The sequence below is a fragment of the Labrus bergylta genome, chromosome 18 (assembly GCF_963930695.1).
Source record: "Labrus bergylta chromosome 18, fLabBer1.1, whole genome shotgun sequence".
NCBI lineage: Eukaryota > Metazoa > Chordata > Actinopteri > Labriformes > Labridae > Labrus > Labrus bergylta.
In genome coordinates this window covers 8877078-8889554 of record NC_089212.1, presented here as the reverse complement: position 1 = coordinate 8889554, position 12477 = coordinate 8877078, and the positions used below count along the sequence as shown (strand labels likewise).

Sequence of the window (12477 nt, the reverse complement as noted above, 5' to 3'; positions counted from 1 at the left end):
TTTTTATTCATCAGGTGCCGTTTGATCTTGTTCCAAGTTTGATTCACTTGAATGTCTTCTTTGTGTCTGTGAGGAGGAGAGAAGTCAGAAAGTTCTGACACAAGATGATTCAGATTTAACTTTTCATTTCAGTCGAACATGATGTGACACGAGGAACCTAAAGCTTGAGATGAGATGTGTCATTTATGGGTTTTTGTGTTTGTAGGTGTTGGAGCTGATCTGCACGAGGGAGTCTGGCGCCGTGTTCGAGGCCGGTGGTCTGAACTGCGTGCTGAGTTTCATCAGAGACAGCGGCCACCTGGTCCACAAAGACACTCTGCATTCTGCCATGGCTGTCGTGTCCCGACTCTGCAGTAAGATGGAGCCTCAAGACTCATCCCTGGAGACCTGCGTCGAGTCTCTGTCCAGCCTCCTCAAACACGAAGACCACCAGGTGAGTGAGGAAGAGTCTGCGGTTTGTTTACAGCAGCGTCTTTCTTCTTTCAGTGAATCTAACGTCTCTCCGTCCTGCAGGTTTCAGATGGAGCTCTGCGCTGCTTCGCCTCATTGGCCGACAGGTTCACTCGTCGTGGCGTAGACCCCGCCCCTTTAGCCAAACATGGCCTGACAGAGGAGCTGCTGTCCCGTATGGCGGCTGCCGGTGGCACAGTGTCAGGACCCGCCTCTTCCTGTAAGCCTGGCAGGACCTCGACCGGCGCCGCCCCCTCAGCCCCCGACTCCAAACTAAGCAACCAGGTGTCGACCATCGTCAGCCTGCTGTCCACGCTGTGCAGGGGGTCGCCACTCGTCACACATGTAGGTCGACTCACCTCAGACACGTGGAAGAGTATGCTACATACGTTCATAATAAAACAAAATGACTGTTTCTCCTCTCGTGTCTGTAGGACCTGTTACGTTCAGCGCTGCCTGACTCGATGGAATCCGCTCTGGGAGGAGACGAGCGCTGCGTGCTAGACACCATGCGGCTTGTGGACCTCCTCCTCGTGCTCCTGTTTGAGGGACGGAAGGCGCTACCCAAATCCACGGCTGGCTCGACGGGTCGGATCCCCGGCCTGCGACGCCTGGACAGTTCAGGAGAGAGATCGCACCGACAGCTTATCGACTGTATCCGCAGCAAAGACACAGACGCTTTGATCGACGCCATCGACACCGGAGGTAAGAACTCAGACTCTGAACACACCTGTGAGAGAAGAACAGAATAAAAGAATAAAATAAAACAAGAGTCGACAAAGTTTGAGCTTTTGATACTTCGATCGGTCTCTTTGATCCTGTAATGTCTTGTTAGTTAAAAACAGTAATCCAGTGCTGAGATCTGCTAGTTAGCTAACTAAACAAGGTGACTTACAGGTACATTATGATGCGTTCAAAGTCAGCTCAGTAAAATGACTATCATGGAAAAAAAAAAAAAGGTAAATAAAATGTTGTCATGATGTGTTCAAATGTAATATTGAGAATAAGAAACTTAAGCTTTAGGTGAGAAATGTATAACTTTAAATACATGATGTTTGGAGAAGAACTTGGTTTATTTACCAGCGCTATAAAAGATTTATAGAATAGGAAGTAAACGTGTTTGATATTTAGAATTTAAAATCTTGACGTTTACGTCATGAAAGGGTCCAGCAGAAGCTGTGTGTGACTACAATATTATCACGAGAGACAAGGGAGGAATGTAGTCATGGCGACCAGCGGCAGAATGCAACCCGGCATTTTTATTTTTTTAGATTTTTCAGTACAGATCATCAGTGTAGCACTTTTCTGAAACTTGTATCCATATATCTACGATTGTATCTTCTTTCCTCTGTCCTACAACAACTTTCACTTCCTTCTCTTTCACCAACCGCCGTCCGTTGGAGTTTTCAAATTAAACTTTATTAACAATTGTCAACGCTCCGTCCTGATTTCACTCGTACAAGTGTGAGCTCTCCAGCCTTGTCCGACCATCGGGTCGTACAGTGTGAGCACATAAATCTCAAGGTCTGGTAGGGCGTCGTAAACGATTCAGTCGTACAGTGTGAGCTGACATGCCACCCCGACTTTTATACAATCGGGGATAAATCGCACAGTGTGAGCCAGGCTTAACTAACACGAGCTTCTACTTCTGTTAAAACTCTATCATTGTCTAATTTTCCACCAAATAGTAGAAAAGTCTCGTTATTTGTATCGATGAGGACTCGTATCATTAAGGAGACTCGATGATTACAGTCCAAATGTTGGATCATCCCTCATCAGGGGCCGATGTTTATCTGTTGTGTTGCATATTTTTAACTCTGAGAAGCTTCGAGAGCTGACCTCTCATTCAGAGAAGAGTCGCCTGTTGGACAAACTGATTTTATTTCATGGCCAAACGTGAAGGAAAATGTCAGCAGTGTTGGCATCTGACATTGTGTGAGAAAGATCAGAGACATCCAGTCTGTAAGAGAAACTGAAGAACAGAGAGGAGGGAGGACTAACACCAGCTTAATCTCATCAAATCATAAAAGAGAACAAAACATTGATGTTGGTATCATCCCTGATTTTCACCATCAGAGCCTCTCTATCGCTAAAGGAACTCTGTTTGGGTTTTAGGCTGTGATAGTCTAAAAGTGCAGCTACTATCTCATTTTCAGGGACATTAATCACTCCCTCCTTTTCTTTCTCTTTCAGCATTTGAAGTGAACTTCATGGACGACGTCGGACAGACGCTGCTTAACTGGGCTTCAGCTTTTGGCACACAGGAAATGGTAAGAAAACAACACTAAGCTGAACTGTCCTCTCTGAATCAGCCTCTCCAGCTGCTCATGTGTTTCCTCCTTCGTATTGCAGTTTGACTCATGTGTGTTTTTTTTGTATTTGTTTTAAGGTGGAGTTTCTATGCGAGAGGGGGGCAGATGTCAACAGAGGTCAGAGGTCATCCTCACTACACTACGCTGCCTGTTTCGGACGCCCACAAGTAGCCAAGGTAACACACGTCACATTAAACACCTATCCACAGAGCAGCCAGCTGTGAGTCTTGTTGTGTCTTTCTAAAAATCTCATTGGCCATCTTCTTCTGTCGTGTGTGTGTGTGTAGACTCTGCTGCGTCACGGAGCAAACCCTGACCTGAGAGACGAGGACGGGAAGACTCCTCTGGACAAAGCCAGGGAGAGAGGACACACAGAGGTGGTGGCGATCCTGCAGTCCCCTGGTTAGTAAAAACCTGAAACACAACCTTTTTGTTGATGTGGTAACGTAACCGGTAAAAAAATCTGTTCCTTTTCAAAATACTCATACTCTGAGACAAATCCAATCAGGACATAATCAGAATTTTCTCAAATATTGTTTAGACAGAAAGTGTAGGGAGGCAGATCTCACAGTACCAATGTGGTGACGCAGACCTGTGTGTGTGTTTTACAGGAGACTGGATGTGTCCGGTGAATAAGGGCGACGACAAAAAGAAGAAGGACGTGAACAAAGAGGAGGAGGAAGGGATCGAGCCCAAAGGAGACCCAGAGATGGCTCCGATCTATCTGAGGAGACTTTTGCCTGTTTTTGCACAAACCTTTCAGCAAACCATGCTGCCTTCTATTAGGTACACACACACACACACACACACACACACACACACACACACACACACACACACACACACACACACACACACACACACACACACACACACACACACACACACACACACACACACAACAACAACAGTTCTCATCTAGATAATGCCAAGAAGACGGTCTCAGTGATGTTTATTTGTTAAAATCTCTGACCTTATTCGCTCGACTACAACCCTTTTTTTCTTCACTAAGACTAGAAGAAGACTCAGTGTCACCATCTGATCAACACTTACTGACTGTAACATCATGCAATATTAAAAACAATCAAAGACAGATGTGGTGTGTGTGTTTTAATGTGTGTGTGTTTTTATGTTTTGTGTGTTTAGGAAAGCCAGTCTGGCTCTGATCAGGAAAATGGTTCACTACAGCAGCGAAGTTCTGCTGAAGGAGGTGTGTGACAGTGAGACGGGACACAACCTCCCCACTGTGCTGGTGGAGATCACTGCTACTGTGCTCGACCAGGAGGTACACACACACAAACACACACACAGTCGGGGAGTAACGCAGCTGTACTTGTGGTAACAGGAGAGTCAAACCCTTTTCCTCTGTGTTTCTGTGTGTCTCAGGACGATGACGACGGTCACCTGCTGGCTCTGCAGATCATCAGAGATCTGGTGGATAAAGGTGGAGATGTTTTTCTCGACCAGCTCGCTCGACTCGGAGTCATCAACAAAGTGTCAACTCTGGCCGGACCGGCGTCAGACGATGAGAATGAGGATGAAGCTAAACCTGAGAAGGTAAAGAGAGTGGGAGAGACAGTTTCACAATTTAGCAACATGCTCAGAATAATCACTTTTAAATGTTGCATTTTCTATATTTCTGTCAATAACAAAGCATCAGGACCTTCAAAATGTCTGAAATCTGTTGTTTTAACAAAAACGTCAGAATAGTCAATCATTATGAGTGAATCATGGTTGTGTGCAGGAGGAGGAGGCGCAGGAGGATGCGAGGGAGATCCAGCAGGGGAAGCCGTATCACTGGAAGGACTGGTCCATCATCAGAGGAAGGGACTGTCTCTACATCTGGTCTGATGCTGCTGCTCTGGAGCTCTCTAACGGCTCCAACGGCTGGTTCAGGTTCATCCTAGACGGGAAGCTGGCCACCATGTACTCCAGCGGGAGTCCAGAGGGGGGGTCGGACAGCTCCGGTACGATAAACAAACCATCAAACACGTATTGATCTGTGGTTTTCTCTGTTGCTCTCTTGCTTATCTCTTTCGTTTTTTTCTCCCCCTCCTCCTTCTTCATGGTGTTCAGAGTCTCGCAGTGAGTTCCTGGAGAAGCTGCAGCGTGCAAGGAGTCAGGTGAAACCCGTCACAGCCAGTCAGCCCATCCTGTCCAGTGTGGGTCCCACAAAGCTGACAGTGGGGAACTGGTCTTTGACCTGCCTGAAGGACGGAGAGATCGCCATCCACAACTCAGACGGACAGCAAGCCACCATCCTGAAGGAGGACCTCCCGGGCTTCGTCTTCGAGTCCAACAGAGGAACCAAACACTCGTTCACCGCCGAGACCTCACTAGGTGTGTGTGTGGAACATTTATGAGCAGCTCCATGGCTCCTCCTGAAGCTGTTACAACATGTCTACATAATCACACAACAATATGGAAATCTTGTAACTTTAACTCACAGCAGGAGCAGAAGCACATCAGCTGCTGCGTTCATACAGAGAAACACCTCCACAACTTAACTTTCTCTCTAGAAAGAGATACACTGTCACCTGATCACACCACCAAGCTGAATGAAATATATTAAAGAATAAGGGCTCTATGATGGATCCTTGAGGAACCCCAGAAGTTGTTTTTTTTGTCAGAACAGTTTCCGATGGTTCATGTGTTCCTGCAGTCCGTTAAAAACCACTCTGATCAGTTATCCTTGATCTGATCTGTAGATTTCTGCTGATGTCGTATTTTTCTTTTTGTGTATTTTACAGGCTCAGAGTTTGTGACAGGCTGGACGGGTAAGCGAGGCAGGAAGCTGAAGTCGAAGCTGGAGAAGACGAAGCAGAAGGTGAAGAGCATGGCAAGGGAGCTGTATGACGACCACTTCAAAGCTGTAGAGAGCATGCCCAGAGGGGTGGTGGTCACCCTGAGGAACATCTCTACACAGCTGGAGTCCTCCTGGGAGCTGCACACCAACAGACAGGTACACGCATACACACACCTCTGGATTAAAGACAGATTATTACCTGACTGTGTAGAGAATCTATGTCTGATTTCTGTTGTGTACGTTGGTGTTTACAGTGTATTGAAGGAGAGAACACGTGGAGGGACCTGATGAAAACAGCTCTGGAGAACCTAATCGTAGTTCTGAAGGATGAAAACACGATTTCTCCGTATGAGATGTGCAGCAGCGGCCTGGTCCAGGCTCTGTTCACTGTCCTCAACAGTGTACGTTATTTACAACCATGCTCTGTAAACCTGCAGTTACTAAAACATGGCTAATAATTTTAGACATGTAGACGTCTGGTTTAATTACGTTTGTGCATTTCTTTGCAGAGTGTGGAACTGGACCTGAAAAATGATTGTAAGCCTTTAATGGAGAGGATCAATGTCTTTAAGGCGGCTTTCAGCGAGAATGAAGACGATGAAAGGTAAAGATACTAAACACTGGCTGAAACGTTTAAATGCAATGACCTACACCCCTACATACTTGCTGCATTACTCTGATTCATCTATTTATGACCTCAGACTTAATTTTGCTAGCTAACAGGTCCTCTAACTGGGACCTGGTACTGATCCTAGCTAACAGGTCTTCACTGGGACCTGGTACTGATCCTTTGGTTTACGTCTAACTCTGTTTTTGTTTGTGCGTGTATTTCAGCCGACCTGCTGTTGCCTTAATTCGTAAACTGATAGCTGTCCTGGAGTCAATAGAACGTCTACCTCTACACCTGTACGACACTCCAGGATCCTCATACAACCTGCAGGTGGGTCAGAGAGTGATCCGGGTTCAGGTCTGACTCTGGTTACCTGTGCGTGTTTCATCTTTTAGAAATCTAATGTGTGTTTAATTTGGTCAGATCTTGACGAGGAGGTTGCGGTTCCGTCTGGAGCGAGCGCCGGGCGAGACGGCTTTGATCGACCGCACAGGTCGCATGTTGAAGATGGAACCGCTCGCTACTGTGGAGTCTCTGGAACAGTACCTGCTGAAGATGGTAAGACAACCTTCATGTCACTCTGACATTTGTGCTTTGTAGAGAAATATATATATATATATATATATATATATATATATACACACATATGTGTACACACATACAGTATTGAATCAGCTAAAATCGTTTAAAACTTTTTCTGTCCTGCAGGTTGCTAAGCAGTGGTACGACTTTGAGCGCTCGTCCTTCGTCTTTGTGAGGAAGCTGAGGGAAGGTCAGACCTTCACCTTCAGACACCAACACGACTTTGACGAAAATGGAATCATCTACTGGGTCGGAACTAACGCTAAGTAAGAGCCCCCGGAAAACTTTGAATAATGCTGCTCAAACTAGGATCAATATTGGAGATGCTTTTGAAAAATGGAGAGAGGTTAGAACGCAGAAAGGTTTACAGACCGATGCAGAGCTGGATAAACACTGAAGCTTCAGTGTCCACCACATGGCAACCTGCGTGAGCATCGACTCTAGATACAATGTTTAGAATTATGGACTGCAGTACCCATTTTAAACACTAGGGGTCAGAGTTACATGATGCTCCTATAAAGCATCATCTTATTTAAACATGTAGTGAAATCCAGCCTGCAGCTTTTAGCAGGATGCTCGATTAATTTAGCGGATTCTAGAGAGAGTCTGGTCTCATATTTTGTTTTGACTTTTGACCCATTTTAAAGTTAATGTTTTTATATTCTGGGATTTCACAAAGCATGAAGCATAACAGGTGAATGTTAATCGAAAGAGTTAGAAGGTAGTTTAACACAGTTATCACCTCGGCTGGATATTGAATCAGTGTTAGCTTTGGTGTCATCACACAACTCATCTCTGCTCCCTTCAGGACCGCCTACGAGTGGGTAAATCCTGCAGCCTACGGCCTGGTGGTGGTGACATCATCAGAGGGGCGTAACCTCCCCTATGGGAGGTTGGAGGACATCCTGAGTCGTGATAGCTCCGCCCTCAACTGTCACACTAATGACGACAAGAACGCCTGGTTCGCTGTCGACCTCGGCCTCTGGGTCATTCCCTCAGCGTACACCCTGAGACATGCCAGGTAAGAAAACAAACATACCTTTACCCTGAGACACACCATGTCAGAAAGCAAACATACCTATACCCTGAGACACGCCATGTCAGAAAACAAACATACCTATACCCTGAGACACATCAGGTAAGAAAACAAACATACCTACATGCGTACAACAAACAGACATGTATCGTGGCCATTTAAGAGGAAACGTCATGTTATTCACAACATTTATTAAAAGAATCTTCCTCTCTCTTTGCATCCACTACCTTCTCCTCCTCTTCTTCCTAATACTCCTCTTTCTCTTCCTCCACCTACTTACCTTCCTCTTCTGCTCCTCCTCTTCCTCCACCTCCTGCAGGGGTTATGGCCGCTCGGCACTGAGGAACTGGGTGTTTCAGGTGTCGAAGGACGGCCAGAACTGGACGACTCTCTACACGCACGTAGACGACAGCAGCCTGAATGAACCAGGGTAGGAACTTCCCTTCTGTGCCCAAAAACTGATAAATGTATTGTCTGCAAAAAAAAAAAAAGAATAGTTCTCATCAAGCCGATGGATTCTCCAGGATTTCTCACTTGATCTACAAGTTAATGTTTCTGTTACAAGAAATTATCCTAGACATTAAAGCAAACACAGAAAGGAGCTAACCTGCAGCACCTGACGTCTACAAAGTGATTTAACGCTCATGCTGTGTGTGTGTCAGGTCGACAGCCACGTGGCCTCTGGATCCATCCAAAGAGGAGAAGCAGGGCTGGAGACACATAAGGATCAAACAAATGGGGAAGAACGCCAGTGGTCAGACTCACTACCTGTCTCTGTCTGGACTGGAGCTGTACGGCACGGTCACCGCCGTCTGTGAGGACCAGCTCGGTACGCCTGCATGCTGTTTTTAAAGTTAGCTGTTGCAACATTGTGCAAAACTGGGAGAAAGTTCTGCAAAATGTAAATTAATGCATCTTTTATAAGACCTATTCACGCTGCAAACTTTGAGTCAGTGTTCTAAGTTCCCACGCTGTGTGTGTCAGTGAAGTAACAAGCGCTCAGTGTGAGGCAGAGCTGTGTTACTTCAATGTTGCACACAGCGTGGGAAGTTCTAACATCAGACATTATCTGAAGTGTTTCTTATTTCTCAGTCTTTAAGTAAACTGGATATAAATTTATTAAAGTTTAAAACTGATTTTGAGCTCAACATTTTCTCTGCGACGGAGATGATCGCTCTCCCTCTTTCTCTCCTTCATATCACAATGTTTCATGTAAACCCTCCTCCTTAGGTAAAGCTGTGAAGGAGGCGGAGGCCAACCTTCGTCGTCAGCGGCGCCTGTTTCGTTCCCAGGTGATGAAGTACATCGTCCCGGGGGCGCGGGTTGTCCGTGGCATCGACTGGAAATGGCGGGACCAGGACGGAAATCCAGCCGGAGAGGGAACCGTCACCGGCGAGGCTCACAATGGTAAGAAACGTCCAGAGAGACAGACTGAGGAGTAAAAGCTCCTCTTCAATCCTGCAGCTGCAGATTCCCGAGGATTCACAAACTAAACAGTTTAAAGTATTGAGATGTTTTTCTGTTGTCTTGAGGTTTTGTTAACAGGACTGTGGTTCCCTGTGTTGCCCTCAGAGGATCGGAGACTGTGGGCAGGTATCTGTGCCAGCAAAAATCAAACTTGTGTTGTTCTAATGAAAACCCCAAAGAGCCTCTCAGTTGATTAAATTTTGACGACGGAGACGAAGGAAAACAGATGTTCAGATGTTAACAGAGGTCTTAATCACTCTTTGGTTCTCTTCCATTGAACTAATCAATTGTTCCACAAGTTTACAACCTGCTGGTTCAAGTATCATCTCACAGTCCACATCCCTGATGTCTAACCTTGTACTTTTCTCTGATACAGGATCTCAACTCTGCAGATTTCTGTTAGAACAACATTTCTCTCATAACCATTTAATCCCAAAACTTTTCTTAACGTGACCCCTAACCTGTCCTCTAACGTGACCCCTAACATGACCCTTTTCGTGACCTCTTTGGTTAGATGAGCAGTTCAGTCAGTATCTGTTCGTAGTTGTAAATATGATCTCTGCGTTGTACAGTAGCTCCTCAGAAAGCCGGCAGGGAGATAATACAGCTGTGCTCGTTCAGTTCAGTCAGCTGATGAATCAAAATAACTGCACGTTAGTGACACCTCTAAGCAGGAAGTTTAACACCTGCTGCTTTTTTCACCAGCAGAAGAAGAATAGAAACAGGAAGTACAACACGTCCTGACAGGGAACCTTCAGACAGACTCTTTGTTAACGCAGCCAATGTGTTCAGGGACAGTTCTGTGTGGACAAACACACAGCGGACTGACGTTATAACCCATAAAACTGAATAGATATGATAGCGCCCCCTCCTAGTCCTGCTCCTCCGCCTGCTCTGTGTCCTCCTCCTCCCCCTCCTCTCCCTCCTGCTCCTTCCCCTCCTCTCCCTCCTGCTCCTTGTCCTTCTGCCCCTCCTCCTCATCTTCCTCTTCATCCTTATCCTCCTCATCCTCCCCCTCCAGCTCCTCCTGCTCCTTGTCCTCCTACTCCTCTCCTCCTGTCTGTTTCTGTGTTTTTAATTCAGATCTGATTTTTTCCGTCAGCGAGCTGAGAACATGGAGGTGTCACCAGCAGCTCTGTTGATTTATGATTTTTAATAATCATGATTCGGGATTTTATTTGTTCCTCAGTTTGATTTTCTTTCTTTGTTGCTTCGACGCTTTTTTGCATTTATCAGAAATATTTTCTACTTTTGCTTTGATTGTCATTTTCTGTGACTGTGTTCATATTTTTCTCTCTCATCGCTCCACCTGGACCTTTTAAAAAAAAAAAAAAAAAAACACTGACTCCAAAAGAAGGAAATAAATCATATAGTTCAAAACGTATAGTTCATATAGTTCAAGAAATGAAAGGCGCTGATTGTTGTTAAGCAGGACAAACTAAGAGTTTAAAGACTTATTTTCACTGTCAGTGTTTTAACGAGAGAGAGAATTAATAAATAATCGGCAGAGATCGTTTAGAAACAGAAACATAATGCCCCAATTATGCCAAACAGTTCTCGGGGAAATTTTCGAAGAGGAACTATCAGCTAAAGCAGTGGTTCTCAAACTTTTTAGACGTACCACCTCCGAAATTATTTGGCTCTCCAAGTACCACCATTATGGTAGATGTTAAAATACACTGTAGACCTATTTCTACACACATTTTACGCAGGAGGCAAATATATTCATAAAATGATTATTATTGACTGTTGGCAGCCACACTATAGGACTACTAAGGGCTAGCGCTAGAACTGGCACTTTAACTTCACACAACACTGACATTTGCTCAAATCAAAAAACGTGCAGCACAATAAAAATGACAACTTTATACCACCAACAACCTGTTTGAGAATATTTAGTGTTTCCCACACAAACACGATACCTGGGCCCAAGTATATTGACGGCCTGTTGTCATTTAATTTTTCATTATTCATAAGAATAGAGAGCAAGAAAAAGAGAGAGAGAGCGCAAGAGAATGCAGGCTCTGTGCAACCAGAGCATCTGTATTATAAGGCTCCCTTTAAAAAAAAACTAAAAAAAAAAAAACTTCTCAACTCCTGCGTATAGTTAAGACACAGCAAAATAGAGCAGAATCACATCAGCTTCAGAGCGAAAGAGGGTGAGCGACTGTCCGTACCCTCTTGTAAATGCATCACAACGGTAGAATCTCCTGGCTCCATTTTAAAAATGTTAATGTACAGCTGCTTGCCACCGATTCTGTGCTGAACTTCAATAAATAACGGAATATCGAGTGGAACTTTTCAAAACGTGTGGCGTACTCCTGGTGTTTATGTCTGTGCGCGCGGGAGCATAAATTGAGAAGATTAAAGTTGTTTGTTGCAAAAACAAGATTAATTTAGAGGGGAAAACACATTTGATATAAATACAACCCAATACATACAAGCCAGAAAAAAAATTGGTGTTTTATGCTGAATGTTTTGTTTTTTTTATATTGTGGAAATTCCTTTGCGTACCACCACAGGGAGCCCGCGTACCATAGTTTGAGAACCACTGTGCTAAAGAGTTCCCTGACAACTGAAAAGGTTCCTCTAAACGGATTTCTCGGAACTAAAGTAGTTCATAGTTCCTGCAGTGAGGAATCAATAAAAATTAGGGATGGTTCCAACAGTTCCTAGAACTATGAAAAAGTTCCGGTCTGAAAACGCCTCATGAGAATCTTTTAGAACTTTCACATGTGCAGAAAACTCCTGAAAAAATCCTGAAGTTTTGGTGCTGAGCATCATGTGTGAACACAAAACAGCTGAATGTTTGAGTTTCTCCTCCAGCCTCCTCGTATTTATTCTGCAGAAAGTCAGAGTGAGCTGATGTGAGAACACAGCAGGATATAATCAGGAGAATTCACCTGGAGCGAGTGGGAGGAGGTGGTTACGTTTATTCCCTGTGATCGCTGCACGACCATAGACTGTCTGCACGCCACCTCTACCATCTCTGTGCTCTAATGAACCTGCTGCTGCATGTTTCCTGTTCTCCAGTATGTTCTTCTCCACTCTTTAGTTCAGATTGAGATTCTGTACGCAGCATTGATAGAAAGACAAATATTCTCATTATAGCTTCATGTAGAAGACTGTTACTTCGTCCCACACTTCTGCGCCATCTTTCTAAATCACGTCTTACATCAGGAGACGTGATTTATCTGATTTGTCTGACAGGGAT

The 12477-nt window shown here is 44.8% G+C and overlaps 1 protein-coding gene across 2 annotated transcripts in view; it reads left to right on the top strand.

Moving 5' to 3' along the window:
- The window catches only part of hectd1 (HECT domain containing 1), a 36730-nt gene that overhangs the window by 13924 nt on the left and 10329 nt on the right, over positions 1-12477 (top strand). For both annotated transcript variants that reach the window (XM_020654649.3, XM_065966197.1), the window contains exons 5-25: positions 206-433; positions 514-795; positions 885-1155; positions 2644-2720; positions 2840-2938; positions 3050-3164; positions 3374-3548; positions 3909-4047; positions 4149-4319; positions 4507-4729; positions 4839-5102; positions 5513-5724; positions 5823-5969; positions 6078-6172; positions 6403-6508; positions 6602-6736; positions 6887-7026; positions 7569-7781; positions 8116-8226; positions 8459-8625; positions 9027-9203. In XM_020654649.3, the coding sequence (XP_020510305.1) occupies positions 206-433; positions 514-795; positions 885-1155; positions 2644-2720; positions 2840-2938; positions 3050-3164; positions 3374-3548; positions 3909-4047; positions 4149-4319; positions 4507-4729; positions 4839-5102; positions 5513-5724; positions 5823-5969; positions 6078-6172; positions 6403-6508; positions 6602-6736; positions 6887-7026; positions 7569-7781; positions 8116-8226; positions 8459-8625; positions 9027-9203 (3547 nt within the window). The remainder of the gene's footprint in view (positions 1-205; positions 434-513; positions 796-884; positions 1156-2643; positions 2721-2839; positions 2939-3049; positions 3165-3373; positions 3549-3908; positions 4048-4148; positions 4320-4506; positions 4730-4838; positions 5103-5512; positions 5725-5822; positions 5970-6077; positions 6173-6402; positions 6509-6601; positions 6737-6886; positions 7027-7568; positions 7782-8115; positions 8227-8458; positions 8626-9026; positions 9204-12477) is intronic.